Raw genomic sequence first — 19,278 nt, forward strand, 5'->3', positions numbered from 1 at the left:
TTTCCTGTAAGTATATATATTTTTATATATATATATAATATATAAGAGAGAGAGATAGATCTCATTTTCTTTCCTTAAACCACTGTTAACATATTTTCCCTGCTTGTCCAAAAAATGTTACAAAAGCCCTAAAATTGTGCAACAATTAGAAAAAAGGGACAACAATCCAAAGAAGGAAGGAGCCACTCGATACAGTCCCCTCCACTGCTCCCTCTCTCCCACTCCCTGTTGATGACCTTCAGGAGGGAAGGCGATTCAGATGACTCTGGTGGCAGAGTGGCCACCAGCCCCTGCTCTGGTGTCCCCACAGCCTGCTCACATCTGGGTTTCGCTGTCTGATACGGACAGGACCTGCACCTTGGGATACGGGCAAGGGCAAGGTCCCTTCTGGCTGGAGGATCTGTGCAGCATCAAGAGTGTGGGGTACACCATAACCTGTCCTGTGGTGGGCAAGAAGGGTCAGTCTGTCTCCTGGGGTGATGAGAGGATGTGATCTCCTGCTGGCAGACACCTCTTGGTCCATGGGGCTGTGTGGCTGCCCCCTCACACATGGCACTGCAGTCCCACCATGGGCTGCAGAGCCCGCTGGGAGCTCCAAGTGGGAGTAGATGACTGCTGCCTGCTTCAGCTTTTGGAGATTCATGGGGGCATCCATGGGAGGAGAGGCAGGTTTGGGGTCAGACAAGGATTTGGTGCCTGGCAGAAGGGGCATTTCATGTTGGTTTGGGGGGGAAAGACAACTCTCCCAGTGGTGTCTGGCTGGGGTGAGGAGCAGGGTGCCTGCTCCTCCAGCAAAGAGCAGAGGCCTCTGTCTTCCAGAGGGGATGCATCAGCAAGATGTGAGAAATTATGATGTTGCCAGTGGACCTTGGCAGTCAGGAAGGGAAAACAGGCAGCTCCCAAACCCACCTGTGGAGCTGGGACCTCAACACCACTACAGCAAGTGCCTCCAGTTAGACATCCCCTGTGGTCTGGGAGAGGTGGAAGAGAGGATGAGTTTGGAGGACTTCTGAGTTTGGTTTGACTCAGGCACCAGGAGACCAGAGGAGAGGGGTTCTGTCTGTGCCAGGAAATTAAATGTGCCATAGCCTGATCTCCAGCCTTGAGGCCAATGGGACAGGAGGTCCATGGTGGTAAACTCTATCCCAGCAAGGTGGCCCTGTCCATGTTGCTTATTAGGAACATCCCTGGACATTTTCATTCCCAGAACCATGGTGGGATTGTTGGGGCAATGCCCATTTGCGTGTGTCAGGGACAGTGTCAACAGCTTAAAAGCTGAGATGTAACAGCAGCATCCCTGGCTCTTCCAGACAAAGAAGGATGGTGGAAACCTATTTATATAGCTTTCCTGCAAGTTTAGGAGAAATCAGCAAATGCGAAGGAAGACAGAAACGGATGTTTTCCATGGATACTGAAAGAAAAGGTGGAGGTCCATCAGTGCTAGCTGAGATGCTCTGGAGATACAGGAACACGCTCTGGAGAAGTAGGGCAAGGTGGGGCAGAGACACCAGGCAGGACAGACCCCTAAAGTGCAGGTGCTTAATGCTGCCACGTGGGCATGTTGGGAAGTTGGGTCTTCCTTGGTCAGGCTGCAGCTTGACTGGAAGACTAAAATGAGTTTAAACTTCAGACTCTGCTTGCCTTGCAAAGGAGTGTTGCAAGGCCATCCAGCTGCCTCCTGGGGAGATGACCTTAGGGAAACCTCAAGGAGGAGAAACTCCCTCCAAAAAGACACCTCAAAGCCTTCCTGGGAGCCAAGATGCTTCTCCCTAGAAGTGACCGTGGGTTCTCAGTGAAAGGAGATTGTATCTACCCCAACTTCTCATCTGTTATTCCCAGGGAATCCCAGTCCCAGTCCTTTCTCCAGTAGCAGCTGCTGGAGCAGCTTCACCCTCACAGCCCATCCAAGGTCCACAGCTATCAGCAGCTTCAAAACCAGGCTGTGATGGCATCTGCCCTTCAGCCTCCATGCAGAGCCCTGATATGATGTCCTCCATCATCATCCACTTTATACAAATTCCCAAAAATCTTCTTGACACCTGGAGAGCTTGGACATTAGAAGGTGGATGACACTGACCACAGCCAGCTTCAGAGCTGGCTCTGGAGAGGGAGAGAGAGAACTATGAAAGAGCTGAGTCCTTCCTTTAAAAATTAAAAAAACTTCAGCACTACATGACTACAGGAAGAAAAACAGATTTGTAAAAACACCCAAACTCTACCTTAAAAGCTAATCCTTTCCCTGCATGGATTTCCCTGCTTTGGGGAACTCTTGCAAGCCTATGGTGCACAGGTCCACCAAAGGCATGGGGAACCCCATGGGCACCCATGGATCAGCTCTGTGATCTGCCCCCAAGAAGGCATCTCCCACATACATCACCAGCAGCCATCGCACTGCTGGCACAGAGGAACACACCAAAACACTCCTCATGGCCTCTCCGTGCCCCAGCAGTTTAGATTTCTCCCCCTCCATCCAGTGGGAAAATATTTTTGCAGTCTGCAAGGATGCAGCTGCGTTTGGCATGGTGGCCGTCCCTGCCTCAACAGAGAGCAAAGCATTCAAAACCACTGAAAAGGCAAAATACACACTCAGAATTTACATGGAGGAAACATTTCCTCTTTTTTTTTTCCTTTTTTTTTTTTCCTTTTTCCTTTTTTTTTTTTAGGTCCAAAACAAGCGGTTTTTGTTCGTTTCTTTGTTTTTCAACACACGCACTGTCTAGAAAGTTAAACACCATGCAGACGAAGAGAGTGGAGCTAGAAAGTACCCCGGGGCAGCAGTGCTGCAGAAGCCTCACATCAGTGAGCAAAGAGGCTCCAGTCGGAAAAAAGAGAATTTGAAATGGAAGAATTGCCGGAAGAACACCCACCCTCGAACCTCTACCTGATGGCAAAGAGGTGAGACTAACCTTCCCCTTCCCGGCCATGTCTTCTGTCCTGAAAGCCACATGCTGGTGGCACTCCCAGAGCCACCGCTGTGGTTTGCCCTGCAGGAAGACCCATGGGGTGCAGGAAGGTGCCACGGCGATGTGGGTGTCCCTGGAGATGGGTGCCCCTGGAGACGGGTGCCTTTGCCACCCAACGCTGCGGGACAGAATGGGACAAGCCACCACGGTGTGAGAGGAGGGGGCTGGCAGCCGTGGGACCCCTGGTAGGAGCATCGTGGCAGAACAACCCCACTTCAAATGTAAACGCAATGAAAAACAGCAACCCCTGAAAATCCCCCCTCCCGCCCCACTTAAACAGTTGAATGCTTCTAGTTATTACATAAAGATCCATTTCAGCAAATACTCAAAATCAAGTTACGAAATACACGGTAGGTTGGTTTCTTTTCCCTATAAAAAGGCATGCGCTCAAAGGAGAAGACAGCGAAAGGCTTGTTTGTTTTTGTTGAAGCACAATCAGATTCTGCAGTTTGTCACTAAAGCTTGCATTCCTTGTTGTCGCTGGAAGGAGTCCCGTGGGCCATGGAGGTTTGTGCCCCGAGCCAGCAGCCAGCTTGGCTGCCCCCATCCCATCCTGGGAATCAGGAGCAAGGGAACGCCAGTGCTGTATGTGGGGGGCAGGGGTGGGTGCTGGGGTAAAGGACCCAGGCTGGGTGGTGGGTGAGGAGGAGGGTGCAGGGGTGATGCTACTGCCCGGACATGGATGGGAGAGCCCCAGCTCCCGTCTGTGCTGATGGGAAGCAGTTGTCATTCTCCTCCTCTCTTCTCCCAGCATCGCCAGTCTCTGCTCCAAAGGGAGAAGGGAGGAAGAAGGGAGAGCATCCTTCTTGGCACAGCAGTTGGCTCCACAGCCTGGAGCCAGGGTGCAAACCTACTTGCTCTCCTGGGAATGAGCCAGCCTGTGCTGGGAAGAGAAAATTAACAGATAGTCTTTACTCACCCATCCAAACATGGCCCTCCTTGCACAGGTATGCATGAAAAATGGACTTGGCAAATGGATTGAATTGCAGTTCCCTGGACGAGGCTGCTGGGAAGCAGGAACTCAGGTTGGGAGCAGGCAGGAGTCATGGCAGCAGACAGGGACCTTGATAGCAGCAAAGCAAAATCCACCAGCACGAAGGGAGGATGCAGCAGAGAGCGGCTCAAAACTGCCCCCCTCTTCCTCGGAGGGCTTCCAGCAGAGGTGGGGATGGAGGTGGATGATGAGCCCAGTTCAGGAGATGTGCTGGGTAGTGAGGAGGCCCACTGACGCTATGCAGCCGATGAGGGGGGCCTGTACACCGGCCAGATGCTTGGGTTTAAGTTCATGGTTTCTCTTTTTCTGGTTCATGCAGAGGAAGGGGGCCCAGCACCATGACCCCGGCAAGGTGGGGGGTTTGATGGGATGCTTGTGCTGCACTGGCGGAGCTGTCGTGTGTGTGCGGTGAGAAGCGAGGGGTTATTCCAGCGGGAACCAAGCAGCAGAGCCAACAGCCAAAGTCCCGTAGGTGAACATGTCGGAGGGGGTCTCCCCTTGGTAGTCAGTCAGTGACAAACCCAACACGGGCAGGACCACACTTCAGCTGCAAAACACAACCCGGGAAGAGCCGGAGTTTGCTTTGACCATCCCTTTGTCAGAGCATCCCTCTCCCCGCTGCTATCTCACAGCAATCAGCCATCTCCCCACTACAGATCCTCAGGAGAGGATCCCATGTCCTGTGAGCCCCAGCGCTGCAGTGTGCCCACACCAGCCCTCCCTATCCCTTGTGCCCCACCCCTGGATGCTCACAGGGCTTACTGCGGTAGGACCGAGGGCGCGCCAGATCTGTGGAAGTGAACAATCTGCCATTTGCCATCCCGGCGGTGCCAGATGCGGGTCTCCTCGGACTGGGCAGTGCGGGGGATCCCTCCAGAGTCCACGTACTGCGTGATGCGAATGTAGGCAATGCAGGCAGACTCGTCTCCCATCAGGTGGATGTGGGGGTTCAGGATCGTCGTGTGCACGGGCTTGCTGTTCCGGGACCACACTGGTGAGGGGACAAGCACAAGTGGATTTAGGAGTTTGGGTGGCTCTTGCTCAGGGTGGCAGCAATGTTGGAAGGGGAGACACTTGTGTTAAGCTCTCTGCTTGATGGGGCTGAGTAAATGCTGTACAGGTGGATTCATGATGGGTCCATCTAGAAAACAGCTAACCCAACAACATCTACAGATACCTGGCCCCAGCTGACCTAACACCCCCTGCTGGGGTCTTCCAGATGAGCCAGAGATGCTCCCACAGCAACCCTAGCCCTATTCCCTCCAAAAAACTGATGGAGGTCAAGACAGGCACATGGGAGGTGGGAGGGGTCCCTCAGAAAGCAAGTGAGCTGCTTACGGTTTTCAAAGTAGAATCGGTGGAAATCCAGGCCTTCCACAAGGTTGCCTAGAGCCTCAGGCTCAAAAGCAGTCATTCCAGGGTCACACATCTTCCTGGGGAGCCAAGAAAGGGAGATAAAAGGGAGAGGTTATCTCACCACTTCTGACATGAGAGCCTGAAGTGCCCAAATGCCTCCTGCTGGGGATGGCTCCGTCAGCCTGAGGCTGAGGAGTGTCTGCACCAGTGAGTAATTCTTGCAAAAATCTGACCTCAACCCTGCATTCTGCCAACACACCTCCCCTTCTGACCACTAACTGTAGCCAAGGCCCCACCAAAGAAGGGTGCCTTCTCCATCAGTCACCCTCTGCAATTAAACCTCCTCAAACATTGTCATCTTCTTTACAAGAAAGGAAGACATCAGGGAAAAAGCTTGTATTATCTGCTCTGTGTCAAAATATCCCTGCTGCGATCCTCTGAGGCAGGGATGACAACCTGTACTCACTCAGACATCACTAATTACATCAGCCTTGGACACAGAAGAGGTGTACTCTGAACAGCATCAGCTCAGCAAGCAGAAATCATCTACACTTCAGAGCAGCCTGTGGCAATCTGGATATAATGGATTCCATGGATACAAACACTTCTTTCACCATAAGTCATGTTTACAATTATTCCTCTTTCTGCAAACCAAAAATTGGGCTCATCTGTGACAGTGAGACCAGAGAATTGCAGTCAGCTGAGCACAAGAGCAGCATCAGGCTTGCAAACTGGTGTCTCCTTCTTCTCTTGGATGGTCTCCACTCTTCCCCACCATATCAACCTTGTCACCCTGCCCTGGGCAGCAGTAAAATCTCCTGGGCAGCACTGTAAGAGTGAGAGACTCCAGCCTGGGAGGCTGAGCCCTCACCCAGCCCAAACCCACACACTCACGTGTAGGACTCGAAGTCGCCATTGCTAATTGCTTCAATCAGCTGCTCTGTGACTTTAATGATTTCTTGCTTCCGTACTGTTGGTTTAAAGAGAAAAGGGAAATAAAAGGATAAAACAGACCAGAAATAGGCACCAGTGTTACCATACTGGTGAGAGTTCTTTATGTCATCAGAAACAGACCACAGGATGTGGGGGGACTTTGGAATCTGTACAGGGAAAAAGCAGGAGAGCAACTGGGGAGAGAGATGTGGAGAAGGGCTCTTCATCTCCAGATTTTCAAAGCTAGGGCAAAACTGAAAAATGCCTGTAATTTCCTAAAGAGCCAAAAGGTTAATCACCAAGTGGGAAGCTACCCTCAGCCCAAAAGTTGGGACAGGTTGGTCTTGGCTGAAAAACCTTGCTAAGCTGGGACCCTCTACCCCATGGACTCACACCAGAAGCCAGCTAGGGCAAGCTGGACCAAGGATGCTCTCACCTTCTTTTTGAAATGGGAGGAGAACAGGTGAGTGACATGTGCAGCCACTCCAGGAGATACAAGAAGGGACCCTGCAAAGGGCACAGAACTGTGCAGCTGCTGCCAGAGATTCCAGGCACTGCCGGTTCATCTGGGAAGGGATGGGCTGCAAGAGTGTCTTTGGGGCTCCCAGGGATGGAGGAGGAACTGTCAGAGGTAACCCCGGGCTTATTAACAAAGCTCCACTTCAAATGCAAATTGGCATCGTGCTTGACTTTTTTTTTCCCTTGCATTGTGACTAATGAAAGGAGAGGGAGCGTGTTCCCAGGAGTTGCTCAGAAAGGTGAGGGAATCTCATCACTTCCTGAGCACCACCTGCCTCCACATCCAGGCCCAAGGAGCCCCTCTCTAGGAGGACAAGTTGTCCCATTAGCTCTCATGTCAGGCCAAAGTCCATTTTGCTTGTGTAGAGATCACTTCATCGAGAGACTTTACAAATTAACACGGATAAATTATTCCCTGGGTTATTCTTAGAAAGCTGCCTCTGGCAGGCAGGCAGGCAGGCGGCAGACAGGGATTTCCCCTGGAGGCTTTTCCCAAAGGGAAGCTTATTTTAAAAGAGCAGCCAGGCTGCTATCCCTGCAGATTCCTGCCATTTCCACACCTGCTTTCAGGGAACATCCCTGTTCACAGGAGCACCTCACTCCTCACCAGCAGTGCCCCAGCTGCTCATGTCAGCAACCCAGCAGTGAAACCATCTGAGGAGTTACAGCAACTTCTGATGGGCCCTGAGGCTTGATGGTGGTGGGTTGCCACACTGTGGCAAATATCTCATGAGGGGTGGCCAGACCTATGGGCACCCCTCCAAAACAACCTGCCCACCTTCCCACTTGCCCCCATTGGTACCTTTGGTGTCTTCGTCCTCAATGGTGGTGTTGGTGCTCTCCGACGATTCCTGAGCAAAGAACAGAAGGGAGACATGGGGTGGTGAGAAGAGTCTTCTCCCTGTGACAGATGGTGCTCGTGTGTTCGACAGCCCCCCGAGTCTGACCCCACAGCGCTCAACTGTGCCAACAGACAGAAACCAAGGAAAACGCCAGCAGGTCCAACCTGTCCTCAACCACAGCTCTAGGGCAGCACTGGCAGAGCCCTCCCTGACCTCCACTCCTTGTCGCCAAGGGCACAAGAGGTGGGCTGTGGAGGGTCTCGTAGGAACGGCGCTGCCTTTCCTACTGGCACCTGTGGGGACAGAGATGGGGCCAGGTCCAGGGGCCATGTGGTGGGTTCCTAGGAGCGTTGCCGGAGGGGCAGGGAGAGGGGCTGTGCAGGGGTGGAAGACACCATGTTGACTGTACAATAAAGAGAGAGATGTACAAATTAACAGCGAGAAGGAGCTGGGATGAGAAAGAGGGGACTGTGCAGGAGTGAGAGAGACCACACTGACCGCAGAGTAGGGAGAGAAATGTACAATAAAACAGTGCTTCCAAGACCCACATGGACCACTGAAGGCTGAGACACAGCTCTCTCAAGAAACAGCTGAGCACTACACAGATCTGGGGGGAGAGGGGTACTGACCCCCCGTCTCTCTCCGGGAGCCTCATCAAGGCAACTCTGCTAGCGGAGCTAGAGCAATGGCTCTGCTAGCTCTTCCCAGCAGAGCCTTGCTTGTGTATTACCCAGAAGACCCCGATGTAGGTTGGCAAGGTGTCCCATGACCATACAGTCCCCGCAGAGGCATGGAAGGTGTTTCTCCAAGGCTCCTTGGACCGATGCAGCCTGCAGACCTGAGTCAGGAGAACTGGGAGAAACGGCATGAGAACCCATCAGCAAGAACCAGGGCTGGCTGCCCACCAGCTGGTGGCCAGCAAGTGCCTGCACCAACCCTGTAAATGGGGTTTGTGGGTGATACGGCTTTGAGGATGTTCCCTCCAACCCCGCTGTCCCTTCTTCCCTACCCCGAGGTAACTTCCAAAAACGGGGGAAGCTGGAACATGTGGAGAGGCCCAGCAATATCGGCATTTAGGAAGACGAAGGACACTCACCATTAACTGAACGCTGGAACTGGACTTTCTTTTCTGGAAAAACAAGGAGAAGAGATGGAACAGGAAGAGACACAGAGTGAGAAAGGCTGAGAGCAGCACATGAAAGGCAGCAGCTCCTGAGCCACCCTTCTTGGTCCTCATGGGCAAACGAAAGGCGGGCGCAGAGGGACTCGTTGCTCCTGTGGGGACGTGCCGCTGGCTGCAGTGCTGGTGGTGACTTGCCAGCTCCCTCCCCGCATTTCTGCCAGCACTTTTCTCTCCTGACCTGCCACAATCTCTGAGGTTGCTCATCCCAAGGACCTGGCTAGTCCAAAAGGGAATCCCTAGGAGCCATTCTGGTGGCCTGTGACCAGGCTGGCAAGCTCACAGGAACAGAAGCAGGGTACTGAAAAGCTAAGGCAGCTTCACCACAGCCCTGTGCCCAGTGTGAATGCTCTACTGACTTCTCTGGATCTGCTCTGGGTGCATCTGCTGATGGCACTGACTGCTGTGGAGACACTCCTTTAGCTTTCAAACTAGACCAGCCCTAAGCTGGCTGGTTTAAGGCCAGAAAGGCGTTAAGCCCTCAAGGCAGGCCCACAGTGTGGGAAGCAGTCCTGAGCACAGCTCCAGTGCTTTAAATCAGGACTCCAACGAGAAGACCTGCACATTTATCTCCATCCTTGACCACTACTGCTAGGCTTTAAGGTTTTTGAGTTGGATCACCACTCTTCTGCTTGCAATCCCAAACTACTTCTGGACTCTCCTTCCTTACTGTGCTCTGCTCCCCATCTCCATCTTTAATTTAGCTAGGAGACAGGGGGACATGCCTGCTGACCTCATACCCCTTCTGCACCTCTGGCTCCCAGGGTATGAATCCCAGTGTGCGTCAGGGAATACCAATGTGCAGAAATCAGAATCTGCAGTGCCAAATAACAAAGGGCTGTACTAACATGTTTAACAAGGCACCAGCTGTGCCTGCCCTGCAGAGGGAAAAGCACACACTGTGCAAATCTCTTGGAAAAGTCCATAGAGAGACCCATTAGGGTGCGTGGGTGGGCTACAGCATAAAAACTGATGATATCCATTCTCCCTCATTGCTCCTTTCACATCCTAACTGACTCCCACCAGCATCCTCAGTGAGTTTCCCCCTCTACTACTGCTGCTCTCCCCTTCCTTGATAGGTCATAGAATCATGGAATCACAGAATGGTTTGTATTGGAAAGGACCTTAAAGATCATCCAGTTCCTAGACCAGGCTGCTCAAACCACCATCTAACCTGGCCTTGAGCACCTCCAGCGATGAGGCACCCACATCTTCTCTGAGTAATCTGAGTCCCAGTGCCTCAACACTCTCACAATAAATAATTTCTTCCTTATATCCAATCTAAACCTGCCCTTTATCTGTGTGAAGCCATTCCCCCTTGTTCTATCACTCCATGACCTTGTCCAAAGTCCCTCTCCAGCACTCTTGTAACCCCCACTGGGCCATCTGTCAACTCTCGCCCTTCCTTCACTGACAAAAAAGATGTCCTAAAGGGCAGAGTGGTATTTTGTCAGGAACCTCATGGAGAAAGGGAGCCACTGGAGCTGGGCTGTTGCAGGAAGGACTGACAGCTTCTGCTACCCAAGGACATGAGACGGGGCAGCAAACTGCAGAAATTTCAGACGCAACAGAATGCAACACAAAGCAGTGACCGCGTCGAGTCTGGACATACAGTAACAGGATGCAACACGGGGCAGTGAGCTCATCAGCTGAGGACGGGACAGGATGTGACACGGGGCAGTGATTCCATTCGTTTACAATGGGACGAGATGTGACACTAAACAGGGCAGTGAAAGTATCATAGCTGCTGGGACCAGAGGACCTCCCATGGATCCCAGAGCAGGGCTCGAGGGGGATTTCTGGTCCCAGGAATGCTTTTAGTAGGTGAGGAACTTCCTCAGGAGGTTTTCGAGCCATCTGAGCCTGAGCTGGCACCGTGCTGGTGTTGGAGGGCTGTTCACACAGGCCAGAGGGCAGCTCCAGCTGCCTGCTGCCCACCAGCGCAGCTTTGGGCAGGAAAGGCAGGGGTGCCTGCCTGGGATCTGCCTGTTCTCGTGGGGATGGCCAGTCCAGCACGTTACTCCAAGTGGGGACACCACTCTCCTGTCACCCACACCACGTGGCCCCGCTCTGAGCAGGCAGGACCATTCCCTTCCCACTGTGCCAACCACTCAAGGCAGGATTCCAGGTTCCTACCTTACTTTTCCAGCCAGTTAAAAAAGTTAACACTGCTCAGCAGTGTCCTGACATCTGCTGGTTGCCCAGTGAGCCATTAGAGCTTCACCCAACACCCAGCCTCTCCGTGCCCCCCTGAATGAGTTACACTGCAGGTTCCCCCAGGCTGAGCATGGAAATGAGAGGTGGGAATGGTTACGCTGAAGGTGGACAATGCAAGGAAGCTGTTTGGAGTGAGCTTGTCTCTACCTTGTCTTCTCCTCCTGCACCTTCCTGGCTATCTAGCCATCTCCCCTTTACTTGTTGAAAAAGGGGCAATAAAAAAGCAAATTCATCCTCAGAGCTTGTCCACACTCTTCAGATGAGTGCTGGTGGGTAGGTTGCACTCGGAATGAGGCCTCATGATCTGCTCCCTTCTCGCCAGCAAGGCTGAGGGCTGGAGATGCAAACCAGCCTCTCTGATCCTGCTCTGAAACCAGACTCTCCTCACAAAGTTTCAGTGAAGAGCCAGAAGGATGTTCACCCACACAAGCTATTTCGCTACAATAGGAAATGCCTCTTTTCCCAGGATAATGTCTGCCCTCAAAGCTCCTTTGAAGTCCAACAGGGAGCATCATTACCAAGTTGGGCTGGCAAATAGTTGTCTACCACAACACAGAAATTCAAAGCTGTCTCTTTTTGCTGGAAAATTAGATTCAGGACTGTGCCTGATGAATCCTCTTCATCCACCAATCTCTCCTTTATTAGCTTAAAAATGCATCTTCTGTTTGGCCTCACCTGTGCTCCAGCAACTTGTACCAAGTTAGGTCTACCTGTGGTGTCACATCTTAGGTGACTCTCAGAAGCAACCAGGACCTCAGAGCAGCAGAGAACAGGACAGCAGTGGCTAGCACATGAGGTGTTGTGACTACCATGGGATCTGCCAGCACCAGCCCTATTCTGTTCTGGGAGTCTCATGGTATCCTGACAGCCTAAAGTAAAGTCTTCTCAGAGCCATCCAGGTCATCAGCCTCATGCTGCAGAATCACATTGCATGGCCAGAATGGCCTCTCATGGAGCTGAGCCCAGGTTTGGAGGGTTGTGCACGGTCTCAGTCCTTGCAGGCTTCTCCTGTCCCAGCTGCTGGGTCTGGGAGAGTGAGAGAAACACATGCCATCACTAGACCGTCAGCTTCACCAACCATTCGTACTGAGGAAGGAAGAAGCTGGCTGAGGGCTCTGCTCTTCCAAAACCCTGCACCTGTCAGCCCAACAGTTGGGTCCCGTTAAAAGGGTGGGAGAAGGTTCTGTAGGTTCTCCCAACAAAGGGCCCCTATGGAGGAGGAAGAGCGGCCACACTGCAGTCGGGCTCCCAAAGCTCTGCCTGACGATGGAGGATGTCACCACGATGGAGGATGTCACCATGCCAGCTCTCCCTTGCTGAGTGATCCATTGTATTTATGAAGGGAACAGGTAAGGAGAGAAGGACCCTCGCATGGATCATTCCTTCCTGCAGGAGGAGTTTAACAGAGCTCAATAACCATTGCTATCCACCACATCTCCATGTTACCAGAAACAGCAGAATTTTGCTGCCTCCTGGAGCCACCTTGTCCTGGAGCAGAGCTGCGGCCCCACCTCAGAGGGGCTGATGAACCCGCAGGCTCTGCAGCCCAAGAAACAAGATCCACCAAGCACCAACTTGTTTTTAGAGCATCACCAAGCCATTTACTCTGTTGAAGCACCACCATGTTTCTTTGCTGTCTGCACTGGGCACAGGGGACAAGCAGCACTGTGAAGGCGGTTAAAAGCAGCCACGTGTCACCCAGCAGCACATCAGCCCTTGGTACAGGATGGGACAGGAATTGGGACCAGTCTCACCAGCTGCAGCAGGACCCCCATGCTGAGCGAGCAGGAGATGAGGCCACCCATCCCACTAGATAGCTGCTGTTGGAGCCATGGTCCTGGGCTGCAAAGCTGCCTCCTCCTGTCCCCTGTCCTGGTTCAGCCTCTGCCTCTCCCCCTCCCTGGGGGCAGCGAGGGACAAGCGCATGTTGCCGGCAATGAAACAGCAGCGAGCTCCCGCAGCGCACCCTCCAGCACCAGCCCACTCCCCTCGCCCGCTGCGCTGCAAAGCCCCCTGTGCACTGCCTGTCCTGGCAGGAGCGCAGCCGGTGGCACGGGGACACACCGGGACAGCCGAGCCAACAGCTGCCCTTTAAAGCGCTGGGTGTAGCAGGGACTGCCGGCGCGGCGCGGAGACCACGGGCACAGCACGGAGAGCCCACGGCCAGCAGGGCACGGAAACGCTCACCGCCGGCACGGCACAGAGACCCCCAGCACCGCCCAGCAGAGAGGGGCAGGCAGCACAGGGCACCGCGGCTGAGCTTACCTTCACGCCGTCATTCTTCTTGTTGCCACCACTTTTGCCTCCTGGAGAGAGGAGGAAGGAGATTAGCAGAGCCAGGCAGGGCACCAAGACCAGGAGGGCGAGGATCAGCAGCATGGTGGCGGGTGCCAGAGCGGCAGGACCCCCCGGCCCGGCTGGTGGGGTTCGTCTTCTCTCCAGCAGTCACCGGTGCAGCCCGTGGGAGCTCAGGGGCGACCTTGCCAGCACTGTCCTGTCCTACCGCAGTGGCTCTTGGCCGGGGGCATGACCCGAGTCCTAACGTCACGCCAAGTCCCTGGGGCGGCTGGAGGGGGCAGGCAGGGCTGCCCGGCAGAGGCGGGCTCTGGCCGGGCGGTGCTGTTGACCCGGCGTGGTGCAGTGTGGAGGAATGGGCTGCCCGCCTGCCGCCCTCTAATTTTAGCCCCATGCTGCCGGGATCATGTGCTGCCGGCCCGCCGGCCCGACAGCTGCAAGCCCGCATTTTGACAAGGATGAAAAGCAGGCGCCTTCCCCTGTGCCCACCCACAGCTGCCGACAGTGCCCCAGCCCCCCCGGCTGCACACCCCACTCCCCTGAGCCCCCGGCGCAGGGCGGCACCCGTGGAGCCCAGCGCCTGTCGCCCGCCAGCCCTGCCATGCTCCCGGGCAGGGGACACTGGTGAGCCCTTGGGCCGTGCGTGGGACGGGCAGCACTAGGAGAGAGATGCTTTGAACTTCCTGCCTTTCGATGTTTCCTGTCCGCCTCTCCCGGCATGGGGCTGACATCGGATCCCCCCAGCTGCTGGACTCCTCCAGCGCCCGCCACAAGTGCTAAATGTGTCAGCACGATCCCCCCACGACAAATGCAGATACCAGCCCTGGCCACAGTCCTCTGCCCTGGCACCTCTGCCCACCTCCTACACCTGACACTCGGGGAGCCTCAGCAAAGCACCTTAAAACATCCAACTAACCCCAAACAGCTGCCACCAGCCAGCTCAGCAGCGTGCAGGACTTGGCTGGTGTGTCCCAGCCCTGTAGCACCACTGCAGGGCCATCTCCAGCTGGGGAGGGCAGGAGGTGACAGCGGGTGGATGAGCCCTGCAGTCACACGGCTCCATTTGGTTCCATGCCTGGGGAATCGCCTGTGAGATCCCATACTCGGTGAGGTGTCCCCAGAGGGAACAGCTCTCAGGGAGGGCACTGGAGCAGAGAGCTTCTGCCTGCACTGAGACCTCTCCAGTGCACAGGCTGGGCTGCCATGCTCGGTCCTGTCGCCATGGCAGCCCTCGGGATGCAGGGAGGCAGGAAGAGAGTGGGGAATCCTGCAGGATTAGGATCCACCTGCCTGGGGAGAGACCTGCGAGATCCTGCTGCCATCTGCCTGCAGTGGTGCCGGGGGCCTTTCTCTGCTCCCGATGCAGAGGATGCTCTCCCTGAGCCACAAACATCTCCAGTAGGACACAAAACCAGCTGCTTGAGCTCTGGCTGCCCCCAGCACTCACATCCCCACCCCTGCACAAGCCAGATGGTTGGGTGCATACAAACCCCAAAACCCTAAAGCACTGTGGATCACGGAGCCTCAACCACACACTTTTTCTCTTGCTCCCAAGGCAGCAGCCAGCCTGGAGGTGCCAGGTGACCTCTCCTGGAGGAGCACCCAAAGCCACACATCCCCAAAGGCACAAGGCTGCAACCTCATTCTCTCTGTGACACATAAGGCAAAGCCAGCTCTCCAGGGACCCTACAGATTTGTCCTGTAAGACAAGGAGATGAGTCCCAGAGACAGCACCTACCGGAGAAGTTCCTGGTGGCCAGCATGGTGGTGAGAATGGCTCCCTGAAAGACAAGGAAGGCAGAAGGAAAAGGTGTGCTGGACCCTGGGCCCCTGTACCCTGCTGCTCCCCCCATCCCTGGGGGAGGAAAGCCCTGCTCAGCACCTGCCCCCCGGCCACTGGAAGGAAGGAAACTGGCCCACGGACTGATATTCTCCTCCTGCCATCAAAAGCAGCTCTCAATACCTGACTCCATATCCCCAGCACCATGGCATTGGGTTGCATTCTCTAAAACTGCCTTCCCTCTGAGATTAAAGGGATATTAAATATCTGCGGGGCACTTTTCATTCTCATACTACTCTGTCCTCGATGAAGCACAACCCCACTGACTGGGGCCAGCAGCTGGCAGCAAGGGGACCCACTGGGAGTGGAACTGGATTTAATTGTGATTAAAGCTGTGCCAGCTCAGAGCAGCAGGGCAGGGATTGCTCATGGGAGCCACGCAAAGATCACCACCACAAAACAACATTTGTAAAAATCCGTCCCCTTTTCCAGCTGAGTCCACTAACTAGTTGCTAAGTGTATAATGTGATTACTTTGGACTAATTGCGTACAGTAATGGATTACTATTTTGAAGTGTATGCCTGAACTAATTTGATTATTTGTCTAGCTGAAAAGTAATAATAGTTTATAGCCAGTTTCTTTGCTTGATAATCTTGTAAGTAGTCTGCAGCTGTACTGCTCTGTGTCATGCTGCGTTCAGGCCTGGAGCGCTGATGGCTCAGGCTGTGGCACAGACCAGCCTCACCCCGCTCTGCAGGCAGCATTGTGATTTCCAGAGCCCATTCCCAGTGCCCTGCTGCCAGCTGAGGCTGAGCAGCACCCGGGAGATGGCTGCCTCAGGGAGGTGCTCAAGCTGGAGATGGTGATTTCAGAGGGGTCCAGGCTGTGGCACATGGCAGATTCTGAGAAGGAAAAGGCTGTGGGGCTGCTGGGGTGGGTGAGCTTTTTGTCTGTATGTGGATCACTTTATTCTTGGCTGCAAAGTGTCTTGGCCATCAGGCAAAGGGTCTCACTGTGCCTCTCAGGCCAGCCCCAAAAAGAAGCTATCTTGACACTGGCTCCAGTGGAAAAGTCCTCACCCAGTGTCTGGTATGACTCAGTGCTTTCCTTCACCATGGCTGTCTTTGAGCAGTTGGGAACCCCAGACAGATTAAGCTGTCACTACACTCAGCCTATTTCCCCTTCTTCACAATGGGGGTCCCCAAATGCCCATCACCCCCACACCACTGCTCATAGACACCACCCTGTTGTTTCCCACCCAGGGAACAAACCCACCAATGATCTGATTGTGCATTTAGCAGCCAGCTTGGACAGAGTTACCTTCAGCTTCCTCCGGGCATTGAACTTCTTCAGACAATCCACCGTCTCCTGCCTGTGCATGCATGACGCCACGGTGGCACGGTGCTGAGGGGAGAGAGACCTGGCTCAGAGCAGTTCTGGGGGGAAGGGGCCCCCCAGCCTGGCTCTCACATGCTCACACACGTGTATGATCTCCCATGGCCAAGGCACAGGCCAGAGCTGCCTGCAGCAGCAGCAGCAGATAAAACTTTAATGGGCAGTGAGAGATCGAAGCTTTGGAATCAGCAGGATCTGCTCTGGTGGTAGGGGTGTGTGGAGAACTGGCTGCCCCCTGAGTTAACCCCTTGACTGACCAGCCATGTTTAGCAATGTGCTCAGGGTTTGCACGTGTGTGGTTAAGCCCACAGACTCCTCCTGCCTTTAGGATCTGATTCAAAGTGAGAACCAGCAGCTGAAACAGCGGGATGCAGCGAAGGGTGGGGGCATTGCTGCTGGAGTGGATGGATGGATGGATGGATGAACATGAGCCTATTCCCATTGCCTCTGAAGAAAGACCCCCCAGCACAGCGTGACACTGAGAAATCAGTCTGTTCCCACCAGGGCAGGGAGCCTGTGTATCCCTCCCATCACCAGGTCCCCCAGGAACATGCTGTTTGCATTCACAAGCTTTTTTCTGCTGTAAAACCTCAGGGAAAATGCTGCTGTGAAAGCATTGAGAGGAACCCTGCCAGGAAACCATCTTCCCAGGATGGAGAAGAGAGCTGGCAGCATGTTTGATAACAAGTGATCCCCAATGAGATGTTCCAACTTGTGAATCCCCACATCTTTCTACCTTCGGCCCCAGCTCACCGATATCCAGGGGTGCTTCAGAGCCTCTGCTGCTGTGATGCGCTTGGATGGGTTTATGGTCAACATCTTGTTGATGAGATCTTTTGCTTCAGGAGTGACCGTGTCCCATTCAGGGGAGGGGAACTGTCAAAGCAAAGGGATGAGGGTGAGAGATGGCAGAGAGCCCCTCTGCACTTGGGTTGCTTCTCCTGCAGCTTGGGACAGGTTGGAGAAATGGTAGACACTGGAAAGAGCTGCCAGGTGGAAAACCAAAGAGCAGGAGTGGAAGAAGGAAGTTGGAAGGCTCAGGACAAGACCTGCCTCTCCCACAAAGTGGCCCTGAAATGTGCCAATGTGTGCACCTGGGCATGGCAACGAGGCCAATGCTCTGTGACCAGGGCAGAGGAAAGTAGTTGTTCCTATCAGTCAGAATTTGTCTTGGTTGCTCTTCTAGAGCAGCAGGCTGCGAGGCATGGACAGCAGGAGAGAGAGGAGACTATGAAAAGGGCAGCAAGACAAACCCACTCACATCGTAAGCCCCAGCCTTGATCTGCTGGTAGAGTCGGTGTTGGTCTTCATCCCAAAAGGGTGGGTACCCAACCAGCAGGATGTAGAGGATGACACCTGCCCAGGAGAGGAGACGGGATCAGTGGGAAAGAATTCATTGCTGGCAGCAGGAGCACACACAGCCTGGGGACTGATCAAGCTCGAGCAGAGAAACAGAAATTAGGGAAACATGAAGATTTGCTCACTGTTTAAAGAGCAAAAGGCTTGTTGGTGGGTCCAGTTCAGCACCTGGGGAGGTTCAAGGCTCTGGCAGCCACCAAGCAGAGCCCAAAGTGGGTGCCCTGGCAGGGGTGGGTGATGCCTCCTCCCCATCGTGGATGGAAAAAGGTTCCCCAATGGCTGCAACTGCACGGAGGCATTGCCTGACTCCACCAGCACCACAGGGAAAAGAGGCAGGATCTCGCCTGGCTGGGAGCTTTGGGTACATAACAAAGAGGGTGATCCTTCAGAGAAGGGTGCCACTGGATTGGGAGAGAGTGTGTTGCCCAGGGTGATGTGCCACCTCCTGGGTAAATCCTCCACCCTGACTTCTCTGAGGTGTGACTGGAAACTGCAACTTGGGACATGCTGGATGAACAGCCTGCCTCATCCCGCCCAGCCCAGCCCAGCCCAGCCCGCTCCCGGCATTCCAGCCCCGGTCTGACTTACCGCAAGCCCACAGATCCACGGCTTTGCCATAAGGGTCCTTCCGGAGCACCTCGGGGGAGAGGTATCCCGGGGTGCCGGCGAAACCTGGGACAGACAGCCCGTCACGCCCGCGTCAGGCAGCCCCCGTCCCGCAGAGCCCAGCAGCAGGGACTGCTCCCCGGGCAGGCACAGCGAGAGCCCAGAGTACTGGCACATCCCGACCCCCTGGGACAGACACCGACAGACACCCTCCCTCCAGAAACCTCTGTGACTCCCGAGGGCAGGGCAAACTGTGTTTTTGTGCCACTGCCAAACCCCCGATGGTGCCCAAGGCTGGAGTGCTCTGCTGGGCACTTCCAGCGCTTGGAAGAGGTTTTCCTTCCACTGCTCTGCTTCTGTTGCCGGCTTGTCCATCTCACCAGGACACCTCGGTGACTCACAGAGTCCCTGTGGAGCTGACTGCTCCACATCAGCCTGCTCATCCACAGCGCTTCCTGGGCTGGTGCTGCTGGGGCTCTCCCATAACCCTGGGCTCGGGGTCCTGGAGCCCCCCTAACTACCATGCCAAGGAGGGCTGGAGGAGACCCCCACCTCAGACCTGTCCTACTCACCAAACCACGCTTGCTGGTCACCCTCCACCTCGATGGCGAGGCCAAAGTCAGCCAGCTTGACGGCAGCACCCTTCAGCTTGGATGCCAACAACAGGTTCTCGGGCTGCAGAGGGAGACGGGGGTTGGAGAGGAGTGAAAACCCCTCAGGGGCTCTGCTGTTGGCAGGGGGAGCTTCCCAGCACAGCACAGAGGAAGATCTGGATGTGCTCCCTAACTGCTTTGTCCTGCTCTTTGTCCTGGTGTCCCCGGATCCTTAGGGGACCACAG

The 19,278-nt window shown here is 54.6% G+C and overlaps 1 protein-coding gene across 2 annotated transcripts in view; it reads right to left on the reverse strand.

Annotated features, from left to right (window-relative positions):
- Positions 1–19,278, reverse strand: part of CAMK2A (calcium/calmodulin dependent protein kinase II alpha) — a 33,884-nt gene continuing 14,606 nt past the window's right edge. Inside the window, exons 7-19 of one of the 2 annotated variants that reach the window (XM_053990883.1) lie at positions 19,012–19,114; positions 18,422–18,505; positions 17,736–17,830; positions 17,228–17,350; positions 16,400–16,483; positions 15,038–15,080; positions 13,270–13,310; positions 8,704–8,736; positions 7,568–7,616; positions 6,208–6,283; positions 5,296–5,390; positions 4,711–4,948; positions 1–4,504 (exon numbers count right to left, since the gene is read on the reverse strand). In XM_053990883.1, coding sequence (XP_053846858.1) covers positions 4,716–4,948; positions 5,296–5,390; positions 6,208–6,283; positions 7,568–7,616; positions 8,704–8,736; positions 13,270–13,310; positions 15,038–15,080; positions 16,400–16,483; positions 17,228–17,350; positions 17,736–17,830; positions 18,422–18,505; positions 19,012–19,114 — 1,059 coding nt within the window. In that variant the 3' untranslated portion in view covers positions 1–4,504; positions 4,711–4,715. The remainder of the gene's footprint in view (positions 4,505–4,710; positions 4,949–5,295; positions 5,391–6,207; positions 6,284–7,567; positions 7,617–8,703; positions 8,737–13,269; positions 13,311–15,037; positions 15,081–16,399; positions 16,484–17,227; positions 17,351–17,735; positions 17,831–18,421; positions 18,506–19,011; positions 19,115–19,278) is intronic. The other variant, XM_053990882.1, reaches the window with a different exon arrangement.

This window comes from Vidua macroura, chromosome 15, assembly GCF_024509145.1.
Source record: "Vidua macroura isolate BioBank_ID:100142 chromosome 15, ASM2450914v1, whole genome shotgun sequence".
NCBI classification, from domain to species: domain Eukaryota; kingdom Metazoa; phylum Chordata; class Aves; order Passeriformes; family Viduidae; genus Vidua; species Vidua macroura.